The sequence below is a fragment of the Carassius auratus genome, chromosome 9, assembly GCF_003368295.1.
Source record: "Carassius auratus strain Wakin chromosome 9, ASM336829v1, whole genome shotgun sequence".
In the NCBI taxonomy this organism is placed as follows: Eukaryota; Metazoa; Chordata; class Actinopteri; order Cypriniformes; family Cyprinidae; genus Carassius; species Carassius auratus.
Genome location: NC_039251.1, coordinates 30,644,294 through 30,669,337, shown reverse-complemented (window position 1 = coordinate 30,669,337; position 25,044 = coordinate 30,644,294). Strand labels below are relative to the sequence as shown.

Here is a 25,044-nt window from a genome sequence, read left to right as displayed (position 1 = left end):
GTCTAGGAATGAATTACTCATTTACATATGAAAGCAAAAGGTGGCAAGTTTCATTTAAACCATCCAGAGTGAGAATCACATTTTGTCCTGACTTCTTCATTGTAAATGGTACAGTCGTGTGACGAATTAAATTTTTTTTAGAGAACAAAAACTCAATTACTGCGAGTTCATAAAAACTGCATGCATAATAATGTAGAAGAAATTGTTTTAGATGAATTATGTTCAAGTTGCACTCCAGGACACTGCTGAAAATGTCCATCACAGAAGCGTGTGCAGTTTGCGAAACTGCTGAAGTGACAGAAGCTCAGAGCGCCTTGTGGAGTGAAGCGCTGCCCCCTACAGGACGTGAAGGAGACCCTCGCTCGTGACGTCCTCCCCACAGCGCGGCGTGACTCTGACATCATGCGAGAGAGTCAGTCAGTTGTGCTGACAAAACAAGGAAAACGAGACCTTTGAGAGGATCGATACACAGCTAGGCTCAGGCAGTTAGATAGCGAGAGAAACTAGGTTTACATTGAATTAAAGAGAAAAACAAAGCCTAAGTTATCATGGCATCCCTGTTTAAAAAGAAGACAGTTGACGGTAAGTCACTTTGTTAATTGTTAAATTATAGTTTTTAATGGGTTAATCCCTGATTATAAGTTACACCTGACTGCCTGCTGCATCTTTTGAAACTTTATCAGCATGTTTGACCTGTTTTTCTATGTTTACTACCGGAAGTCTCAGTCAGAAATGCGGAATGTTTGCTACTTGTGTTTATAAAGGTGTTTTTGTTATTAATAATGACTGTGAATAAACATTCGTCTACCTGCATTATAATAACAGGTGTTTTATATATTTAAAAAGACAGTTGTTTTCATGTGTCTGTCCGTGATCCATGCGTTATGTCTTCTGAGTTTTTATTTGATTTATAATTATTACATAAATTATCTTCACTGTACCAGAAGTGAAAACGATTTATCGTGAAAAGTAACAAAGCCACTTACCAAGATTAGACTGAATCATGTTGGTTACCTCATATAAATGTCCATTTTAAATTATTTTACATTTTAAAGTTTTTTTATTTTATTTTTTTTTTTTACATTATAGATGTTTATTATATTGAGAGCTCAACATTCCCTCAATGGACAGCATTGTGAAGATCAAACTGATTTCTGAATATTTGGCATAGTTAGCTAGTTAGATTAACAGGTTATCTGCCTCAAGACTCAACTCATTGTATCATTCAAACACTTCCATTTAAGCCTGTGGTTAACAATAGAAACACTCATTCATAACTTAATAACCATAATTTTAAAGACCGTACTTATCTTTTTTGTTTTGTTTTAGGCTTTTCATTTTTTTTTTTTTTTTTTTTAGCATTGTAGCATTATTCTGCATTGTCACCATCCTTATTTAAGAGAATGTTTTAAAGTTCTTATTTATTTATTTGCTTTTATCAGCTATTAAAATAGCTACTGCCTATACAGCCTTCTACACATGGCACAGTCTATAATACATGACCGACGTTTATCAGTGAAGCAGAAGAGTTGAAGGTAAACTGATATAAAATAATTTGAGTCAGTCGTAGTCTTTACTCACGTTCTGATGCTGTGGTCATGGTCAAGCTGAATTCCCATCATTCCCGAGCCTCTGTCCTCTTGACCTTCGTGCCCAAGGTGAGCCATCGTGCCAAACTATCCTCTCAGATGGCAGAGTTGGTTGAGCTCAGCGAGTTTTGTGGACGATAACCCTCCCTCAATACTACGTTTGCGATACGTCATCTTTTGCGTAGACTTGTACGTGTACACAAACTCTCATCAAGGTTTAGAGATGGGCAAGTAACTAAATTATTATGATAATTATGTAAAAAAAAAAAACTCTTTGTGACTTTTTTGTACTTTTTTTTTTGTACAATATGAATGAAGTTTTAGTTTCACTTTATTATGGACATACATGTAGAATTATATTAAATTTTTTTTACTGTCATACATTACATAATTCATACTTTTCAGAATTTTTTAACTAATATTTGAACAACTTCATTCGATTGTTCTTTTTACTTACAAAATTATATTGGTGTGTATATATATGTATATATATATTTTTTTTGCTTTCTACTAACTTTTTGATCGGTTTGCATGGTTTTATCTTATCTTAACTCGTTAATTTTAACATTTTTAATTATTTTATTAAACTTTTTCCCCCTATAATTTAATTTATTAACTTATTTTTACAACTTTTCTTGTATTTTCTGTATACCGTTGTCCTCGGTTGCTTCTAATATTGACAGTTTAACCTCACGGGATGCTATGATATGATTGGCATTCGTGAGGGCACATGTTGGGCTGATTGCTGTGTAGGAGAGCGTATCTTCCCTTTAGGCATTGTGGCTGAATTCTGCCATCCTTAGAGGAGGAGTGTGAAGAGGATCCTTATGTTCACTGCATGTGTTTCACTTGTCCCTCAAATGCATGAAAACAGGAAGAGCATGATCTTGCTGGCTTTGCTCCCAAACAATGTTTTGTTTTTTTGAAAAAAGCATATTTCATTTAATTAACTGCCATATTCATATCCAAAATAGACTGTGAATCAAGCCCATTTTAATCCTCGTGGTTAAGGTGCCTAAATAGATTTTCTTCCTTAACGGGAGCATAGCAGTTTTTCTTGACCACAAATACTGGCTGTATTCTTCAACAAACCACAAAAATAGTACAAACAAATTTCACTTAAGCAGTGATAATTATTTTAAGCATGATGTGGAATTACCTTTACGTTATGCTTTCATATTTTATTTTATTATTATTATTATTATTTTTTTTAATTTTTTACTTATTTTTTTCTTATTTTATTTTCTTATTTTATTTTATTTTTATTTTATTTATTTATTTTCTTATTTTATTTTATTGTATTTTTTTTTTCTTATTTTATTTTATTTATATAAAACAAAATCACACAAAACACAGTTGTGAAATTTTGTATATGCAAACCCTCATATTTTCTTTAGATATTAGTTATTACTATAGTGCAAAGAGTTATAATGAAAAATATTATTACATTTTAATTTTATTTTTTTAATTTCTGTTGAATGTTCTGCTGCTGAATCTTTCGTAACCGTCCACCATAGTCTCTTGATTAATGTAATGCATCACTACTGAATAAAAATATTTTCTTTAAAAAAAAATAATGTGTATATATTGTACAGTATATAAAATATATTAATAATTAAAACTGTGTAAATAAGTTGTAGCGGAACTTTTACATTGTTACTGTAGATTGTCGCCTTTACATGTTTTTATTTTTTCTGTGGCTGAATAAGTGAGAGACCAAAGGAGGAGGGGAAAAAAGGAAGGAGAAAAACTCTCAGTTTCAGATCAGTGAACTGTATGAGGATTTTCCAGACGGTTTTATTGCATGTTTTTCTCTGCCCCATCCTGTCACAGATATCATTAAAGAGCAGTCCAAAGAGCTGAGAGGCACCCAGAGACAGATCACCAGAGACAGAGCTGCCCTGGAGAGACAGGAGAAGCAAATGGTAAGTGGAACAAAACCGTTTCATATCGGCTGACTTCAACTCCCAGCGTCCACCTCTTCCCCTCCAGCAACATGCTTCGCTGCTTATGCAAGAAAAAAATTCTTTGATTTCTTTTATATTGCATCAAAGAACAGTTAGATAATTAATTTATTTTTGATCATCCTGCTAATTGCATTTAGAAACAGGTAGATTACGTGGCCTAAAACCGTTAAAAACCACTACACTGTTAAAGCTCAGAAGAATCCAACACTCCCGCTCACTCCCTCCATTTACGGTAATTGTTTCTATGTAAACATAAAAAAGTGCATAATTGCTTCCCAAGAGCGGGGTTCTTTTTTCTTCGTCTTTATTGTAATTAGACATGGATATGCTTTGTTGTCTATTTCATTTTTTTAAATGACCTATATTAGAAGATAGCTGCAGGGCGGTCATGTGCCGCTGCTTTAACATCCCACACACGTTGACAATCTGGGATACAATTTAAAGAGTTTTTGGATGGGGAGGAAATGAGTTTCGGGTTAACTGTTTCTGTTTTTCAGCCTTAAAAAACTGCTCTAGATGGTGTCATATCTATCAACTGCTGGATAATTATTAGTCATCTGAAGTGGGTCATACTTTTCATTATCTGGTGTCTGAAAGGGTTTTGTTAAGCACATCAGTCTGTCACCTTTATTCTAGTTTTTCAATCCATAGTGCTGCCTAGTGGCTGACGTGACAATAAAACATCTCTAATGGGCCTGATGCTACAGCTTCATCTCGCTCAGCTCTCTATACATGAATATTTATAATGATGGCATATCAATTTTACCCTGGCGAAACCATAAAAAATGCCCTATTCCAGTCATATTTTGTTAGTGACAGGCAAACATAGGCAATATAGACAGAAGCAGCATGCAACATCATCGTGTGTTAAAGTAGGACAGTGCTCTGTGCTTGTGTGTGTGTGTGTGTGAGTGCAGTTAATGTGTCTGCTGGTGTTTTGCTTAGCATGCATCTTGTGATGTCAGCGCAGCACCTGCTCTAATGTGTGTGATTAGAGTTCATTCTGTCTAATGCGTCTGTTTAGCTGATCAGCATGAGTTTACCTGAGAGACTAACATTAGGAGCACACAAGAGAAATGGTAAAAAGAGCATGCCTGAGATTTACGTTATGGATTTAATGACCGACTTAAAGGTGAATTTGATCATTTCTGCACAACTTTTGGAACCAAACAGAACTGCAAACTGATATATTATTATTTTATATTTGATTTCGGTAGCACTTTATTTTACAGTCCTGTTCCTCATGTACATACTATGTACTTATTATAGTAATTACAATAACTATGTAATAACTAGGTACTAACCCTGAACCTACCCCTAAACCTAACCCTACCCCAAGTAGTTACCTTTTATTACCATAACTTTCTTAGATAAATACACTGTAAATACACTATAAGTACATGTTAGTACACGTACTGTAAAATAAAGTGCAACCTTGATTTCTTTATGTCACGTGTCTGGGTTGTTGTTCCCCGGGGTTCCACTAGATGTCCTCCTTCTCACGGTGTCTGTCCCAGATCACTTCCTGTTCCCTTATATGGTCACCTTCCTCCTTGTTATGTAATTGATTGTTCACCCCACCTGTCTCCTGTTTCCCAATTATCCTTCTGTGTATAAATACCCAGTCTGTCTTAGTCTATGTGACGGAGTCCTTCTGTCACGTTACGAGGCGCTTGAAACGACGAGAGAGAACCAATTGCAGGTAAGTATGATTTATTCAAGGGATAATCCAAAAGGGTAAACAGTCCAGGCAGGGTCAAAACCAGAAGATCCAAACATAACATAAACAAGACACGAATACTAGACAAGGCAGGCAAGAATGACGGACATGAATTATCATAAGACACTTGACATTAAACAAGGACTCCGTAACATAGACTAAGACAGACTGGGTATTTATACACAGAAGGATAATTGGGAAACAGGAGACAGGTGGGGTGAACAATCAATTACATAACAAGGAGGAAGGTGACCATATAAGGGAACAGGAAGTGATCTGGGACAGACACCGTGAGAAGGAGGACATCTAGTGGAACCCCGGGGAACAACAACCCAGACACGTGACACTTTATTTTAAAATATTTTAAAATGTAATTTATTCCTGTGATGTTAAAGCTGAATTTTCGGCATCATTACTCCAGTCTTCAGTGTCACATGATCCTTCAGAAATCAGAATAATATGCTGATTTGCTGTTTAGGAAACGTTAATTGTTATCAATTTTGAAAACCCTTGTTCAAATGATGCATTATTCAGGATTATTTGATGAATAAAAAGTTCAACAGCATTTATTTCAAAGAGAAATCTTTTGTAATATTTGAAATGTTTTGACTGTCTCTTTTGGTCAGTTTAATGCATCTTTGATGAATAAATGATACCCGTTCCAAAACACTTCTTCATCATCATTGGTTGAGACTGAAATGTACATGTCAGACCTCTCAAAAACAGTCTTTTGGAAGCGTTTACTCTCTTTGCAATGCCAAACTACTGATGGCTTGCGATGCCCCGAAGAACCATTTTTGGTTTCATAAAGAACCATTCAGTCAAAGGTTCTTTAAAGAACCATCTCTTTCTTACCTTTTTATAATCTTTGCCACAAAGAACCATTTGTGATACTTAAAGGTTCTTTATGGAACCATTTAGACAAAAAGGTGCTTCCATGGCATCGTGAAGCCCCTTTACATGTTGTACGTCAGCAGCACCAAGCGAAAGAGTTGTGTACATGCAGAAGTACTCTCCATAATGGCAGAAGATTTGATTCGGAGGAGAACATTTGCTGCATAAAGTTTTTATTTTTGTTTTCTTTGTGCACAAAAAGTATTCTTGCAGCTTCGTAAAATTTGAGTTGATGACATGGACTGTTTGACCGATCTTCTTACTAACTTTCTGGGTCTGGGAACATTTCAGTGGCATTGCTCTCTATGCAGGGTCAGAAAGCTCTCGGATTTCATCAAGAATAGGGGCGTGATAACTATCATCTGATCGTTAATGCACATCTCGTCAGTAAAGCCGGTTCTCCATCAGGTGCGTGATTTCACATAGAGCAGCTGTTACTACACAGAGCTGCTGTTAACTGACTAGTTGCGCAAATTAAACGCTGATAATGAACGTGGATTTGCGCAGCTTGTCCTGATGGAATTTACCGCTGATTAGAGAACCGGCTTTACTGACGAGATGTGCATTAACAGTCGGAGGATATTTATCACGCTCCTATTCTTGATGAAATCCGAGAGCTTTCTGAACCTGCATAGAGAGCAATGCAACTGAAATGTTCCCAGAACCAGAAAGTTAGGATGATATTTATCGTGCACCCCCAATCAAGAATATCTTAATTTGTGTTCTGAAGATGAACGAATGTCTTACAGGTTTGAAACAACATGAGGGTGAGTAATTAATGACATAATTTACAGCTTTAATGGTCTCCATCAGGTGATCACATGTTAAATTCTGGAAGTGACTGACTTTTCAATAAGCTTACATTTCCACTTACCAGATGCTAGGTAGGAAGGGGATTTTATTTGAAAAATATGTATCTAGTCTCACAATATTTTCTAGATACAGTACGTTGTAAAAAGAGAGTTGAATAGCCTTTAGTGCTGCACATGAGAGTGTTGTAGTGTTGCAGGCTTTAATTCTGACGGGCCACCCTCACTAACACACTCTCATGGGAGATCTCTGCAGAAACACACACACTCAGTTTTCCACCAAAACACCTAACTGCTTGAAGTTCCTCAGGGCAGAGAGCTGTTTTCAGACATTTACTAATGTAAAGAAAACACAGACCTCTGGGTCTAAACAAGTATAAACACGGCACAAATTGGGTGACTTGTTCTGTCTTAAAAATCAAAACTAAATTCTGTTCCAATTACATGTAGAAACACCCATTGTTCACTGGATGTGTTAATTCTTAACAGGAAATGGAAATCAAAAAAATGGCTAAGACCGGAAACCGAGAAGCCTGCAAGATACTCGCCAAACAGCTCGTACAGCTCAGAAAACAGAAGAACCGAACCTACGCCGTGAGCTCCAAGGTCACGTCCATGTCCACGCAGACCAAAGTCATGAACTCTCAGATGAAGATGGCTGGAGCCATGTCTACCACAGCGAAGGTGAGATGCTCAGACCTCCGAATGGATCTGCATGACTACCAAATGGGTTATTTCATCGCTGTCCATGGAGTGGTACCCCCTCATTTCAGGGCTCTACAGCAGTCCCAGTGCTCCCCCACCCCCCGATGACGGCTCTGTATTATTCACATGTAGCCTGATGTTCCCGGGAAGTGCTGGAAAAACAGAATCCCTTATGTAGTGAATAACTTCAAAAGAATCCTTAAACAGGGTTTAATTATCATGTCGTTGAGGGGCTCCTTACTTCACTGCTGTTATTGTGACCCAGTTTATATAGTTTCTGCACAACATTTAGAAACCGCTCGTATCAGGGCAGTCTTTATGTGTTGATTCACACTGTCCTTATTACTGCTCATTTGGGGGTTTCTCTGATGCATGAACAGCATTTGAAATATGAGACATGTTGTTCCTCTATGGCACTTAAATCGGCTGAATTAATTAGCTTATCTATTTTTTCAATAAACGTGATTGCAATCATCCAGAAGGACATTAAACATGAAGTTTATATGGTGGCTTTCTTTGTTTTAAGCAAGCTCTCTTAAAGGACTTGGTTAATAAGATTAATATCTTAATATGACCAGAAGTTTTTTAAAATTTTTATATGTATATAACATAACGTTTTTATTGTGTAATTGTATTATTGTTTTTTTAGGAGAATTTAAGCTGAATTTGAACACATTATTTAAGCTATTAAAACACATTATAGCATTTTTTATTTAATTTTATAAAGACGTTTTTCTGGTTTTAGCTGGTTTTAATTATGTTTTCTGTTTTTATTTTGGTCTTTTGGTTGTGTGTTATTAGTTTATTAGTTTTTGTGTGTTTATCTGTATAGTTTTTAGTTATTTCGGTACATTAAATTAAACTAAAATGAAAATATGAATAAACCTTTACTTTTTAGCTGAAAAAGGTTTATGTTCTTTCTGTATTTTACTTTGTATTATTTTGATTTTAGTTTTAGTTAACTATATAATAACCCTGCTAAATCCTTTTGTAAAATATAGTTAAGATAGTTTATTGATCATTAATATATGGGAATACATTTTCATCAATGTTATTGTATATGTATAAATAATGTGCGTACAGCACAGCTTTTGCCATGTGAATAGTTTCAGTTGTACACATGGCATTAAAATCTCAACAACTTGCCTTTGTCTTAAGCCTAATTGTTACACTTTAAATTTTGCATGAGATGGTGAGGTTTATTCATTTTTCACACTATTTTGTTAAATAGGGAAACATGCAAATACCCAGTGTGCACTTCTAAAGCATGTCCTATCTTTACTAATCACTACAGCCATGTAGAAACATCACATTAAAATGCAGTTTCAGCCATTTAAATTCAGTCTCTCAACTACTACTTAACTACTCATACTGTTTTCTCACTCATTTACAAGCCATACTTCCACAAAAAAAAAAATTCAGTGTGTGTATCCAATCCATATTGTATGAGCAAGGAAGCTATTAATATTTCCTCACCTGATTGTTAATGCATCATGGGATTTGTAGTCAATCATAAGCTGGTGTAATAGATATGCGATGGGTGATAATGAGGCTGTGTGTAAATAATTCTCTGTAATCAGATAGGACTCTTCATGTGTGTCTGCCACAGTCTAGAAGCCCAGAGGGACAGTAAAACACACTTCTCTCCATGCAACCTATTTTTATGTTTCGTGTCATCTACTTACTGTACTCCCCCTTCTCACCAAATGGTGTGAAGTTGAAATTTATGTTGAGCTGCATTCAAAATGTATTCTTCCGTGGTGGATTTTTGTCAGCGCATGTGTTTTTTTATTAGCGTTTTGTGCACCGTAAGGATGCTCTGTTTATTCTCTGGGAGTGTGATGGATGGCTTGAACTCTTTCTGTCTTTCAGACTATGCAGACTGTCAATAAAAAATTGGACCCCAAGAAGACAATACAGACGATGCAGGACTTCCAGAAGGAGAACTTAAAAATAGGAATGACGGAGGACATGAGTAAGTTCTCGGACGTGCCTGACACACATTAGATACATATTTTCAATTCATCTCACCATATAATTACGCATAGTCAGGATAGCAAAATAAGTAGGCTTATCAGCACTTCCCATATTTATCTTCACATCATTAGCTATTCATCCAGACCACTTTGGCACATTTTATCTATCGCTTGGCTGAAGCAGCCAAATTATGTAGATGCCAACCTGGACAGATTGTGTGATATGCTCTCATCCTCTAAAACCATGTTTAAAACTGCATAAATTAAAAGAAAATATAAATCAGACTTTATTAAAACTGTCTCAGTTGCAACAAGGGCATAGTTTGTGCACACAGTGTGTTCTGTGCAGTGGATTATTGGCTACAGACAGCATGAAACCATCCAAATTCGTTATTGTGCAATTAACAATTTTGGCACTGTGTTGGGTTGCCACTAATTTCAGTATCTAGACCTTACGGCAAAAGTCCTAGTCCACATTGTAGCCAAAAATTGACTGTTAAGACAGGAAGAGATAGTTTGAGTGTCATGTAAGTGACCAACTACAGTGTTCAAAAAAAAAAAAGTTCTGTATTTGTTTTAATGTGACATATACTAAATATCTTTCAACAGTTTGATGCCACTAACCTGAGATCCTCAGAAGCTCTTGTTCAATCACTTACCTTGCAAACAAACTTGGTTTCCAGTTGGATTAATGCCCATTAAAGGGATACTTCACCCAAAAATGCAAATTCTGTCATTAATTCCTCACCCTCATGTCGTTCCAAACTCATAAGACCTTCGTTCATCTTCAGAACACAAATTAAGATATTACTGATGAAATCCAAGAGCTTTCTGACCCTCCATAGACATCAATGCAACTGACACATTCAAGACCCAGAAAAGGTAGTAAGAACATACTCGAGGGATTCAACTGTAATTGTTTGCCCTTACTACCTTTCTGGGTCTTGAATGTGTTAGTTGCATTGCTGTCTATGGAGGGTCAGAAAGCTCTTGGATTTCATCAGTAACATCTTAATTTGTGCTCTGAAGATGAACGAAGGTCTTACAGGTCTGGAATGACATGAGGCTGAGTAATTAACAGAGATGGGGACTCGAGTTTGAGACTCGGACTCGAGTGCGACTTAAGTCGCACAAACAGTGACTTCAGACTCGACTTGAGACTCGTCCTCGAAAGACTTCAGACTCGACTCGGACTCGAGCTCCGGGACTCGTGAACAATGTTAATTTTTAGTAAACGTCAGATGAGCTCGCTGTTAGAGTTGTGACGTTCGCGAACGAACCGATTCTTTTGAACGGCTCATAAACATGAACGATGGGAGCCGAGTCACGGCTGGAGGGGAGCCGTTCTTTCTGTCGCTCTTTTTTCCTTTGCGTGTTTCAGAGCGCGTGTTTCACACAGATGCACACAAATGAGCTCCTCCGCGAGACAGAACAGTTATAGGGGGAGGGGCGCACCCAGCGCAGGCCAACCCTTTATAGAGTGATGATATTAGTTATTAGTTGTGCACGCATCCTTCACGTGAGTACTCCAGTGGAAAAAAACCTGCGTGCCTCTGTCATTGTGTAGGAGCGGAGCCATGACGTTTTGCACAGATATTAATTGCAGCCCACTTTGTTATTGTTCATTGACTTGAAGAGGCTGATGTCCTATTTGCAAAGTTTACAGTAGTAATAGTATGTAGACATTTCCATTTTATTTATTCTAATTTTATCTACTTTAAATATTTTTGGTTCTCTATCAAAATGTTCTTGTGTGATAACAATGTTCTTGTGTTGAAGTGTTTGTAGTAAAAGCTGTTTTGCACAGAAATTCATAGCAGCCGGCTTTGTTTTTGATGTATATTTGTGAGTAGGTATGAATAACATAAGTCAGCGTAGCTTTGTTCATTCTTAAGCCAGACAAGAGGTGTGCAGCTATACAGCCAGGACAGACAGAAGGCCATTACTGAATCCATAAATGCAAAATACACATATTAACTTAAAAGTAAAGCATTCTTGGTGTTTTTGTCATGTTGCAATAGCCTGTTTACACTGATTATATACCAAAATCAAAGTTGATATTGTATGCTAATAAATAGAGTTGTCATAATTACATATTACATGCTTTGAATTCCTTATATATAGCTATGCAGTGTTCTAAGCAGCTTGGATGGGTCGCTGTACGTGATGCAACATTTATTATAACCAGAGACTTAATATAATAAAGAGACTTGAGACTTGACTTGGACTCTAGCTCAGAGACTTGAGACTTGACTTGGACTCTAGCTCAGAGACTTGAGACTTGACTTGGACTCTAGCTCAGAGACTTGAGACTTGACTTGGACTCTAGCTCAGAGACTTGTGAGCATCTCTGGTAATTAATGACAGAATAAATATTTTTGGGTGAAGTATCCCTTTAATTCCATCTGGTTCCAAAACTGGTTTATTGAATGGGACAGTCTGTCAAATTTCAGTAACTTTTACAACCTTCTGTTCTCAGTCAACGATACACTGGATGAGATTTTTGATGAATCGGGTGATGAGGAAGAAAGCCAGGACATCGTGAACCAGGTGCTGGATGAGATCGGCATAGAGATCTCAGGAAAGGTAGGACGCTTTCTTTCGGTCTGTGTTGTTCTGGCGATGGCCCCAGCGGCAGCTTTCAGCAGATGGCTGCACTCTGGCTGCGATTACTGTAGGCTTTTCTTTAGATTCATGAGATGCAGAATCATAATATCTGATTGCAACAGATGTGTATTCCCTTGGGCCAAAATGTAATACTCATGTTACCATATTCCACAGATTCTTTGTCCTGTTTTTCCCCAAATAAAGTGCTTGGGCTCTGTTTCTGTAGAACAGTTTGGATAAATAATAATCGTATTTGATTGGCGCCACATCTATTGCCCAAAACAACAGTTAAACGGAGCCTTATGCTGATAGAGTTGCAGCACCAGGTGATCTGTGAAATCTGAAGTTTTACTGCTCAAATAAAGGGCTTTGATTGTTATTGTTTCCACAGATGGTAAGAGCCCCCTCAGCAGGAAAGATCGTCCCTGGCGCCTCCCCAGCGAAGTCGAAAGCGGCCACCATCTCAGACGCCGAGATCGAGAGACAGCTGAAGGCTCTGGGAATGGACTAAATCTCTTCACCCTCCACACATTTGTACCCACTGCCACCAAAGGACTCAGTGTGGGAAAAGCGAGCGTCTAAGTGATAAATAAAGGAAGAAAGTCAATGACTCTTATTGGGGTATGACAGTGAGTCACTGGAGGAGATTCTGTGGTCAGATATAAACAGCAGATTTAGACGTTCTGACAAAATGCTCTTCAAATCTGCTGCAGATATTTAAAGGTGAAGGATGTCATTTTTGCACCACTAGTAGCTCTAAATTGATCATGATTGGGTGGGGTGGGTCTATCTGTTTGGGTGACCAATAGCAAATTAGGGGGTGGGGATATTAAAAAGTTAATGGTCAAAAATGCATACTTCCCTAATATATACGATGTAAACAGTAGTATGTTCAAATTCACAGTATTCCTAAAATGGTACAGTAAAATAGTAGTGCACATGATGGACATTTTACTTTCCCATTCGGAGTGGATTTGTGAATAACAGTGTTGTGGCACAACTGTCACATGACAATAACATGGTGAATCTAGTAAATCTGGATTGCATTCACACTATTAGAGCATACTTCTGTAACAGTCTGTTTGATTCTGCTAGTGTGCAAAAATGACACACTTTACTTTTAACTTTAAAGGGTGCTATTACTGTGACCATTAACTGTCCTTTAAATCCTTTAAATGTACACAACCATGAAGATTTGGTACTCCACTGAATTCCCATGCATTATAGGGCTAATCATCTCATGTCATGTTAGTTAAAAAATTCTAATTTTGTGTATTTTCATGTCTTTTTAGGTTATGTATGACTTAAGGATGTAAGTTATGGAAAAAGTTTTTCTTTGCAGTGAGGTTTTGTATAAACTCTTGAATATATAAAATAACATATCTTGCATGAGAATCTTTGTCGATATGATAATGTAATGAAGTCAAGAACCCTTCAACCCTGTCTAATGATCTTACAAAATTAAAACAGATTGTGAATCACATGTGAATGATATGCACAGACCATGAGTCCATCCAGTTGGAGGGGATCAAACATTGTGTTTTAAAATCTGTTTGGATTGTATTCCAGCCTTTTAGAAGAACTGCAGTATCAGTTATTCTTTTCAACGTCATCTGTATGTATTAAAAAAGATTTTGTTGTCCATTCTAACCGATAGTGTGTATATACATGTACAGTTTATGCTTTGATTTGATTTTCTAATTAATAAAGTACCTTCACATTTGTGAAAAACTGATGTTTAACATATACTATAACCAAATTTGTTCAACTATTAAGAAGCCAGCGGAAAATAAGAGGGTGACCTGTACTGATCTGTTAGAAGTCAAAACGTTACGAACCTCTACGATTCTTCTAATGGCCTTTTAGAGCATTTCATTAAATTAGACATCATTAGTCATAATCATAATGAAACATGGTTTTTAAATAAGGTCTTAATGAGTTTGTAGAGTGACCTTTCTTAAATGAACCATGGTGCAGTCCATTAATTTTAAAGTAATTTAATGTGGTATGGATGTGTAACTGCTGCCAGCATTGGGACTGAAAAACCTGTCAAGTGCAGAATCTGCTGAAATACATGTGGACAAATCTATGATTTTTGTTTTTGTGTATGATTTTTATTGTATGATTGTTTTTTTTATATATATACTGAAAATGTCAGATCCTGCCAACATTATCCCAGAGCATACTGTATTTATTGCATGCATTATTAGATCCCATGGGGAGTTAAGGGATGTGTTGCTGACACAGTCAATGGCAAGAGATGATGATCATATAGATCATCAGCCATATCTCTCTGCTGAGAGCGCTTGTGTGCAGGTGAGAGCCTCATTATAACACTGTCAGGAACAATGTAATACTGTAAATAATCCCTCAGTAAAACCCAGCAGAGCTCTGATGATTCCACTGCATGCAGTAGACAACAAATTAAACACATGCCACATGTACACATGATAGATGCATAATTCTCTTCCAATGCAATGATGTTTGATTATATCTAATAATCTGAATCACAACACACTTACCATGTTGTTACAATTCATGCGAAGCATGTAAATGTCATGCCTAACACAGATTGCTTTATAGAGCAGCTAATGACATGCAGGATTTTATGATAATATGACAGACCAAGCATGACCACATTATTAGTCATTTATTTGGACAAATCTATAATTTCTTTATAAATTACATCACAAAAAGGTTTACTTGCTTCATACAAAAATCTACAGTGCAATGACACGTTTTCCAGGATATGCTTTCAGAATATTTGCATATTTTGCTAATATATTAAACTTTGATTGGAATGCATTTAAATATATGAATGATTAATACATTATTTTAAATACTTTAAAAAGGATCAAGATGCTTTTCTGCCCTTATAAGCAATTTTAAATTGTATCTTCAGGTCCAAAAATAGTGATAAAGAAATCACGTATCCCATTTTAGAGCAAAAACAATTTTATAAAAATAAATGTGAAAAATGTTGTCTTTTAATAGTTCAAGGTTCAATTCTAGTGAAGGGGTTGCTTAAATGGTCTTATTCATTAAAAAAACATAATAAAATACAATTTGGACACAAATGTATAAATATCACTGCATTATAACTTTATTTTAACCCTTTTAAACACAATATTTAACAAACTGTCAAAGTTGAAAAACATTAAATTAAATAAAAATTGTATTCGGACACTAAAAGCACCCCTTTAAATCTATGAATGTCATAATCTGACACCGACTGCCATTTATTATGACCTGTTCAAATAAAACTAAAGTACGGACCCCCGCACATGACATGCAACAAAAAATAAATAAATTTTCCGCACAATTTACTAATTCGTTCCCTCAATGAACTAAAACATGCACACGATAACCACTGCGTTCCCTCGATTTACTATTTATTAGTAAGTAAATTTACTAATAGCTATTTCTTCCTGCATGTCATGTTCGGGGCTCTGTACAAAAGTCATCAGAAATTCGGGATTTAAACAATAAAACTGGATGTTCACAAGAAATAGTATTGTGGCACTAAGTATTTGTAAAACGTTAGTGGATCATATATTCACAAATTAGTTAACGTGATTCTCCACACCTCTAATTGCTCTGATAGGACTCCTGTGTGAACTTGAGGAGAACTGACTTCATGCATCTTCTAAATACAACCTTTTTCAAACTGATTTGATATTTTGGTTTGATATTTGATGATATAAGATTCAGACATTCTTAAGTGTGATCAAATAAATTTTTGGGGTCCCTACAGCATATCCAGTACTCCTGCTGGTGAATCGGTACAATAAACCCACTCACTGCCAAAGGTTGGTGGTGTTTTTTTTTTTGCCAGTAGCTAGTCACACATCAGCATCGCTGAGACCCTGGATCTTCAAGGTCTACAGGCTGCGGTCTCTTTGGCCATGAAGGAGCTGTGATGTAGGCTGGTTTTGACCCTCTTCTCCCTCTGCCGGCGGTTACAGAACCAAACGCGCACCACCTCCTTCTCCAGATGGAGACCCTCCGCCATCCGCACAATCTCCTGAGATGATGGCTTACTCTTCTCCACAAAATTCCTTTCTAAGGCTTCCTTAGCCCCAAGACTGAGGGAGGAAATTAAGAACTAATTAGGTATTAATTAGAGGGAGATGCTGATATAATGGCTTTTGTTTTCTGTGTAGGTCAGATTCCCCGTTTACCTGATGGTTGTTCTCCGTTTGCGTTTACGCTCATGCATGCCCATCTTCTCATTAAAAAGAGCTGATGGGAGTCACAAATAAGAGAAGTGATTCTGCCAGCTTATGCTTTCATTAAAAACTCAGGGATAATGATAAGATGGTGAATAAATAAGGAGTGTGTTGACTCACCACCGGCTTGCTCAGCCTCCTCCAGCCACTTTGCCAGGATGGATTTGAGCTTGCAGGCGTTTTTGAAGCTGAGCTGCAAGTTCTCGAAGCGGCAGATGGTGGTTTGGCTGAATTCAGAGCCGTGCACAGCCGCCAGCGCTTCACCAACATTGGTCTGTGTGTAACCTGTCAATCAACGCTAAAAGTTAGGAGAAGCTTTAACCCTTGTGAAAAAAGAAGTGTGCTTAATTGTATTGATTGTGCACTTTTAATGTACTTCAAATCTTCAAGATTATTTTATTTGCACTTGATATAATCCTAGCTAAAGGGGAACATTCTCAGAACTATGGCTTTATCTTCTGGTAGTATTCCCTCAAGGCTCTTCCAGTGAAGTTAAAGGGATAGTTCACCTCAAAAATGTTAATTCTGTCATTAATTGCTCATCCTCATGTCGTTTCAAACCCGTAAGACCTTCGTTCAACTTTAAGAACACAATTTAAGATATTTAAATGCATCGTGCTCTCCTGAAAGCTTGGAGAAAACTGACACGAAAGAGAAGATATTTCGTTTTTTTTTTCAAAAGTAATTCTCGTAGCTTCATAAAATTGCGGTTGCACCACTGATGTCACATGGACTATTTTAATGTCCTTACTACCTCTCTGGGCCCAGGAATGTTTCAGTTGCATTGCTGTCTATGGAGGGACAGAAAGCTCTCGGATTTCATCAAAAATATCTTAATTTGTGTTCTGAAGATGAATGAATCTTATGGGTTTGGAACGACATGAGGCTGAGTAATTAATGACAGAATTAAATTTTTTTGGGTGAACCCCTTTAATAGAATTTTAATTAAAAAAATTTTTTTTTATTAAAACATATGGTCTTCAGCAATGTAAACAAAACATTAGCACAACAAGTTATTTATACTACATTATACCATAGTATATTATACAAAAATTATTTATACTATATGTTATGCAGTTTTTATAAAACATTTAAGTTGGATATTCATATAATGTTTTTTAAATGTCTTTTCTACTTATATAATACGTTTCAAACAACATTCAAAAGTAGCGTTCCCATATTGTTTAAAAAAATATATAAAATCTATCACTCCTTTAATATTTTCTCTGACGTTCACATAAGCAAGAAAAGCATTTTTAAAACATTTCTGTCCTGAATGTTAGAGTGCACATTCGCAAAACTCGAACGTATTTTGCTGGTTGGGATATTAACGAAATAAAAAAGGTTTATGTTTCTAAACACTTTTTAAAAATGCATTTTGTAACAATGTCAAATTAAAAGTTTTACTTTTAAAAATGACTTTCTGCATTTAATCTTGTTTACTTTTGCAGATTATTCTGACCGAGAGTTATCAGTTTAGGCAGAGAAGGTTGTGTAAATGACCAAACAAATGTCAAGCAAACAAAGCGTGCAGTTGAATGTAGATAAACTTTATCTAATATAAAGTATTCATCTAAGCTAAATAAACTAAGTTATATAATAAATATGGTGTGCCAATGTTTTAAATAGTGTTATAAAAATATGGTCCAGCTCAGAAGACAAACCTAGTTTGATTCTCCTCAGTTTGAAGTCGTTAGCAAACTTCTCCAGTTCACGGATCTGAGGTGAGTCCATGTCGGGCGGCTCTTCCAGGGGCCGGATTTTCCTGCGCAGCTCCTGCTTGATGTCTCCTAGGGTGGGCTCGTCCATGAGCAGGGCCTGGGGCAGCGGCGGTAAACTGTGGGTCAAAGCACAGGAGCCCCCACCCAAACTGTGCTCTGGGAACTTATAGAGGCGTGAAGCCAGAGCTCCTACGGGACAGGACACAGGTCAAGGCTGTGTGTTAGCGTGAATAATAACTCAAGGAGATCAAATCTTAAAATATCTAACCATAAAGACTACAAGGGACACTGGGACATCTTTCAATACCCTGCAAACTATATCATGTGTTCGTAATTCTGAACAACAACAGATTCAAACAGCCAAAAAAAAGGTTATTGAGTATTAAAGATGTTGTGAGGTCTATTTCTGTGAGATCTATCTGGTATAATTTCGGTAATAAATCACATTTTAGAAATTAATATGTTTTGTGAAGATGATGTATAACTGAGTTGGCTTTAATATTATATGTGTATAATATTAATATTTCTTAATCATCTCTTTTTCCAATTTTTTTCCAAGAAAAATGCAACACCTGGATTTTTTTTTTTTTTTTACCAGTTTTCTATTTTTGAGGACTGTCAATTAAGTATATATATATATATATATATATATATATATATATATATATATATATATATATATATATATATATACACAATATTTCCAATATTTCCAATATTTCGAAAATATTACATCCATACAATGGGGATGAAAAATATTTCTGAATGTGTCTTAAATCTCTTGATCTGCATCTCCCTCTAGTGGCTAGATATTTTCAGAGCAATATTGCCTCTGCCTCACACACATTATATTTTTCATTTTACATTAAACATAATCATTTACAATAACGCATACACATGAATATGATTCTATGAGTTATAATACAGTATAGGCAAAGAGGTGAAGGCAAATAGGTCCGCGTGTTGTTGTAGTTTTTTGGACAGTCATCTGTAAGCGTCACTAAATCTCACGCTAAACACACACTTGTTATTTCTTATTACAGACACTAGGTGGAAGCACAAACACACTGAAATTACCTGCTAAACTCTTACATTTCTAGTAGAAGGCTACGAGTCATGTGAGGCACAATAACACCAGACACCAGCACAATGTCACGGATAACTATTTGTCTCTGATTATACACGATTTCTTCTGACTATGATCTTTGAAAATATGTCCACTGTTGTTGTCGTGTTTCCCAGGTTGTAGGTCTACCTTGCAGTGAGTTGGCTCCGTTGACCATGTTGGCATGAGGAGCGCTGCAGGTCTGCAGGATGCGGGTCTGGGAGATGCTGGCAGAGAGCATTTCCTGTGCTGGAGACAGAGATCAGACATCATTACCGCACACACACACACACACACACACACATCCTAAATCCTGTATTCTGTGTGTGTATATGATGTACAGTAATGCATATGCACAGAAGAACAATACTTGAATCACCTGTGTAACTTGTGTGTAACCTGACGTACCTGCCATCATGCCGTAGGTGGTCTGCTGGTTGCTATAGTGACATGGGGGCATTGGGTAGTGCAGGCTGGCTGATGCATTGCCCAAAGCAGAAGCGGACAGGTGCATATGAGAGCGTTTGGACGACTGGACCAGTGGCAGACCTGAGGGGAATAAACCAGACACTAATATCTGTGATATTGACAGACAAAAAGGCACTATTGTTTTATTGCCATGACTGTGAACAATGCAATATTGCAATATTTGTAATATATGTGCAAAAAAAACAACAACAATATAATAAAAAATAATAGAATAAAACATGAAAAAGTAATTTAAATTGAAATAAACTGTATATTACAGTGCACAAATCAGAATGTGTGAACATTTGATAACACAGTGTTTAACATGTATGCTATATACAGTTCGGTCAAAATTTTACAAACACTTTGCAGTACATTTCTGCAACAAAAAAATATTTTACCAAATAAAGAGGGATCGTCAAAATGCATGTCCTTTTTTTATTTAGTACTGTCCTGAAGTTATTTCACATAAAATCTGTTTACATGTGGTCCACAAGACAAACTGTGACCTGTGCACCTGGCAAAATGAGTCACAATGTTTATCATGAGTTCTTTTTATTTTCATTCTCCATTAAAAGGCCTTCAAAATGATTTGTTGGACTCTGACAAAAATGATTGGCTCGTTTGAAGTCGGCGAAGTCAGTTCAGAGAAAAATCTAGTTCCAAAGCAAAACTAGCAATGTTGCATTGTTTCCTCCACTTCCTTTCTCAATATTAATTACCATATTAATAATCACAATATAGCCGTTTTTTTATTTTATCTTTGATATTAAAAATAAGAACAGATGCAAAAAATCAAGAACAGTAGAACAAATATAAGAAACAAATAGGCCTAGTGCATTAGCTACTTTCCTCATTTTACATCTAAACAAAAGCATTCAAGTAAGAAAAACAAATAATCAAACATAACGACTGAAGCTGCGTTATGTGCACGATTCATAGAAGTGAGCAGAGAAAAAGGTATTATCTCAGAAAATATACAAATAAAGATAATTGTAGATGTTTAATTACTATTTGGAGCATTGGGATTGCTAGGCTGTGTATTGCTGTAAATTAAAATGAGTGCATTAAGATTAATTTTGCCTGCATGGGTCACAAATAGACTATTAGTAGAATTTATAAATATGACGCTGGTCAAAAGTTTACATACCCCTGATTCTCAATTCTGTGTTGTTATCTGGAAACAACCCAGGGTTAAGAATCAAGAATCTTTTGAAAAGGCTTTTTTTATTTTTATTCCACCATTATTTTCTCTTGTGGACTATAAGTGAAATATCCGAATGGCACCCCTAGAATCCTTGACCTAACATATAAAATCTTACAGTATATCCCCATTCATGTGACTATGGGCACCTGTTTCCCTGATCATCTTGCTTTGAATTTGCAGAAGAAGCACTGCCACATTTCCCGAACCTCATCGCATCTCTGCTGAGGTGACATTTACACAAATAATTCATTATTGCAGTAATAATGAATACCAGATTGCATAATTCCTTCCTTCATCAAATGCATCTGAAAATAGAATTAAACTCGTTTAACGAAGGAAAGCAAGTATGTAAATACAGATAATAGTTGGTAATATGCACAGTGACCTCCGGCTGTCAGAGCAGCACAGAACATTCAATTGAATTTGGTTCAGATCAGAGTAAACCCGTGGGTGGTAATCAAACTCAACAAGCACCGCTACATCTTTCAGAGACCAGCCTCCACTAACACTCACGTCAAGATGATGGCCGGCCTTGTTCAGCAGTGCATGCACAAGACTGGCATTGAAATGAAGCGATCAACCTTTGATGCCTTGTTAAAAACACCCATTGCTTTAGTGCCAGCAGTTAAGCGCTCAGATACATTAACAACCACATTATGATAAATAACACTTCAGACTTCAGATAGCTGTATACTCTGACACTCGAAGTCACTTTCCGCAGGTGTAAGTGGGGCTGAGTTAACAGAGGGCATATGTGCATGGGAATAGAAATGCCAAAACATTTCATTTGAGAGTTTTGCATCTTCTTGCTCAGAGCCCGTGTTAAATTGCACAGTTCAGTAATTATGCATAAGAGCTATGATTTACTATGGCAAACAATGAGCAGAGATTTGACTCAATTCGTCGAGTTTCTGATCAAACTTTCACTCATACTTTCTCGCGTGTGAGACAAAACTGGGCAAGATAAGAACATGGTAATTTAGCCATCAGCATGTCAAACTAATAACATGTCTGCTTTGATCATTATGTGCGGAGAAGTAACAGCTGTGCAAATTGAGCCGATTAGCCACGTCTACATAATTGTGACTTATTACAACAAATTACTGTTTGTCTTTTCTTGCTCCCTATAGTGACTGTGAGAGGTGTCACAAAAAACCGTGGGACAAAATTTACGTTATCTTTCAAAAGTTTGGGACCAGTAAGAGTTAATTTTTTTTAAGAAATTAATAGTTTTACTCAACAAAGATGCACTAAACTGATCAGAAGTCACAGTAAAGACATTTGTCATGGTAAAAAAGTTTTCTGTTTCAAATGACGTTCTTTTGAACTTTCTATTCATCAGAGAATCCTCAAATGTATCAGTTTTCAAATAATAATAATCAGCACATCTGGTTTCAACATAATAATAAATGTTTCATAATCAGCAAATTGGCATATTGGTATGATTTCTGAAGGATCATGTGAAACTGAAGATGATGATTCAGCTTAACATCACCAGAAATAACCTACAAATATATTAAAATAGGATATATATTTTATTATTATTATTATTATTATTATTATTATTATTATTATTATTATTATTTTAATCAAATAAAGGCAGCCTTGGTGAAAAAAAAAACACCTTATACAATCACATCTGCTTCTCTGATTTGAATTGCAGTAGAATACGTGTTTCTCATATATAAAAATACATATATACTATTGATTTGGTGATATTTCTCCCAAAACATTTCCCCTGTGATGAAGAGATGTGATCTCTGGAAAGGTCATTCCTGAGAGTGAGAGTCAGACGGATTGTGAGTGATGACAGCGGTGAGGACTGGACACAATATCAAATAATGCGTGAACTTTAGGATCATATAGACGAGGTCAAAAAGACATCCGCTTATAGTCCAGTGTGTCTCTCTTTCATCACCTTGAGCTTGTTCTGTGTTTTTCATAAAAACCTCTAAGGAAAGTATTCCCAGTGGATGAATGCTGTCACCGCAGAGATGGATCTATACAAGTACAGCTTTCTCACTTATTTCAGATGTAATGTTTGCAACTTTTTTCAATTCTATGAGTTGGGTTTTTCCACTAAGAAATGTTTCATAGAATAGTGATAGATTTATTTAGTGATACAACACTCTTTTTTATTATTTTTATTTTTGTTTTAAAGAAATGAATACATTTATTCAGCAACAATGAATTAATTTGATCAAAAGTGACAGAAAAGTAATTTATAATATAAAAACTTAAAACATAAATACTGTTCTTTGAACTTTCTATTCATCAAAGATTAAAAAAATAAGTCATTGTATTCCACAGACATATTAAATGAATACATTTATTGAGCAAGGATGCAACAAATTAACCAGAGATGACAGAAAAGTCATTTATGAACTCATTTATAATAGTTACTCATCAAAGAAAAAACCATGTCACAGTTACATCAACTGTTTTGAACATTAAATATAATTAGAAAAGTTTCTTGATAACCAAATCAGCATATTAGAATGATTCTGGAGTAACAATGCTGAAAATGTAGCTTTGCATCACATAAATAAATTACTTGTTCAAATATATTAAACTAGATAACAGTTGGTCTAGTTTGTAATTATATTTGGCTGTTTTTGCTGTATTTTTGGTCAAATCAATGCAGCGCTGGTGAGCATAAACATTTTTAAAGACCCCAGGCTTTTAACTGTAGTGCATTTGATTAAATGTATCATTTTAAATCTAGAACTATATTATTTGATTGTTTTTTCTTAACTGGCTTTGCTTTATATAAAAAAATAAAAAAATAAAATAAAATCTATTTTTCCTAATAGGAAAACTGACCATGTTGTAAATAAATAAAAGCAGATTTGTACCTGCCAAACACCAGGCCAAACATTGCATTAGTATTATTGCCAAATGCCAGATGGGTTTGTACCAACAACAAAAGATATGGTAAACAATTCCTCATCCTTTTAAACAGTTAATACAATTATTTCTTTAGCTATCCTAGTTCTGCACCACTATACAGTTAGGTGCATTTTGTTATTAGCATTTAGTATGACTTTTTTTCCCACTGTGTGATCGTCCAAGAGCATGAGACTCACCTGAAGGCATCATGTTGGCAGTGTGGCTGGTGACGGGCAGACAGTCTGCGGCTCCGGTGTGATGCATGAGCAGCGGCAGAGCGGCCGAGTCTCCGCTCAGAGTAGTGAAGGAATCAGTGGTGCTGAAGGCCTGGCAGGTCATGACTGTTCACCTCCTCAGGGTCCCACCTGTGTGCCGCCAGCAGGGCGTGTGCAGGTATTTATACTGAGCCCCCTCAGACCACCTCATCCATGTTTAATGAGCTGTTGCTGTTAACAAACCAGGACGGCCTGCTGAGGCAAAGCTCTGGTAATTAGGGCAAAGAGGTGCAATCTGATACTGTCCATTTCCACTGTGTGGGGCTCCCGACAAAAACACCAGCGACAGCTCGGACAAACCACAGCTTATGGGACTTAAGATTAATTAGCCATTTCAGGATGTGTTTACATTGAGATACATTTTAGATGCAATGAGGGAGTTAGCCTGATTACATAAATAGGAAGTTATCATTGAATATATGATGGAAAATATTAGGAGTTATTATGAGTGCATGAGTAAAAAAACAACAACAACCTGATTTTAAAGTATTAAACCACGGTATAGTTATAAATAATTATGAGAAGCAAATTAATTTATTAATTATATATATATATATATATATATATATATATATATATATATATATATATATATATATATATATATATATATATATATAAACGTGTCATATTTCTTTATTCAAGATCAAGATTTTAGTCAGCCAAAACAATGATTTGTGGTTTCTTTACATGATTTTTATACATGTTTAATTACATTTTATTGTGTTTCATAACATATAGTTGTGCTAATTGTGCATGTTGTCAAAAAAAGAAAGGTCAAAGTTTGATCAATTAATATTTTAATATTTATTTTTATATATATATATGTAAAAATTGTAATAAAAGTGTGAGCTGCGTTAATGGGGCATGTTATCACAAAAAG

The 25,044-nt window shown here is 35.9% G+C and overlaps 2 protein-coding genes across 2 annotated transcripts; one reads left to right on the top strand and one right to left on the bottom strand.

The window, feature by feature from the left end:
* The first annotated feature begins 405 nt into the window (after positions 1-405).
* Positions 406-13,998, top strand: chmp2ba (charged multivesicular body protein 2Ba). The gene is made up of 6 exons (XM_026272482.1): positions 406-582; positions 3,423-3,514; positions 7,469-7,663; positions 9,557-9,659; positions 12,140-12,246; positions 12,659-13,998. The coding sequence occupies exons 1-6, from the start codon at positions 549-551 to the stop codon at positions 12,776-12,778; spliced, it is 651 nt and encodes a 216-aa protein (XP_026128267.1). The 5' UTR covers positions 406-548; the 3' UTR covers positions 12,779-13,998.
* Positions 13,999-14,984: 986 nt separating this feature from the next.
* Positions 14,985-24,418, bottom strand: pou1f1 (POU class 1 homeobox 1). The gene is made up of 7 exons (XM_026272995.1): positions 24,084-24,418; positions 19,731-19,871; positions 19,473-19,571; positions 18,161-18,406; positions 16,617-16,781; positions 16,449-16,509; positions 14,985-16,352 (listed from the first exon to the last, which is right to left on the bottom strand). The coding sequence occupies exons 1-7, from the start codon at positions 24,223-24,225 to the stop codon at positions 16,142-16,144; spliced, it is 1,065 nt and encodes a 354-aa protein (XP_026128780.1). The 5' UTR covers positions 24,226-24,418; the 3' UTR covers positions 14,985-16,141.
* Between the last annotated feature and the right edge of the window lie 626 nt (positions 24,419-25,044).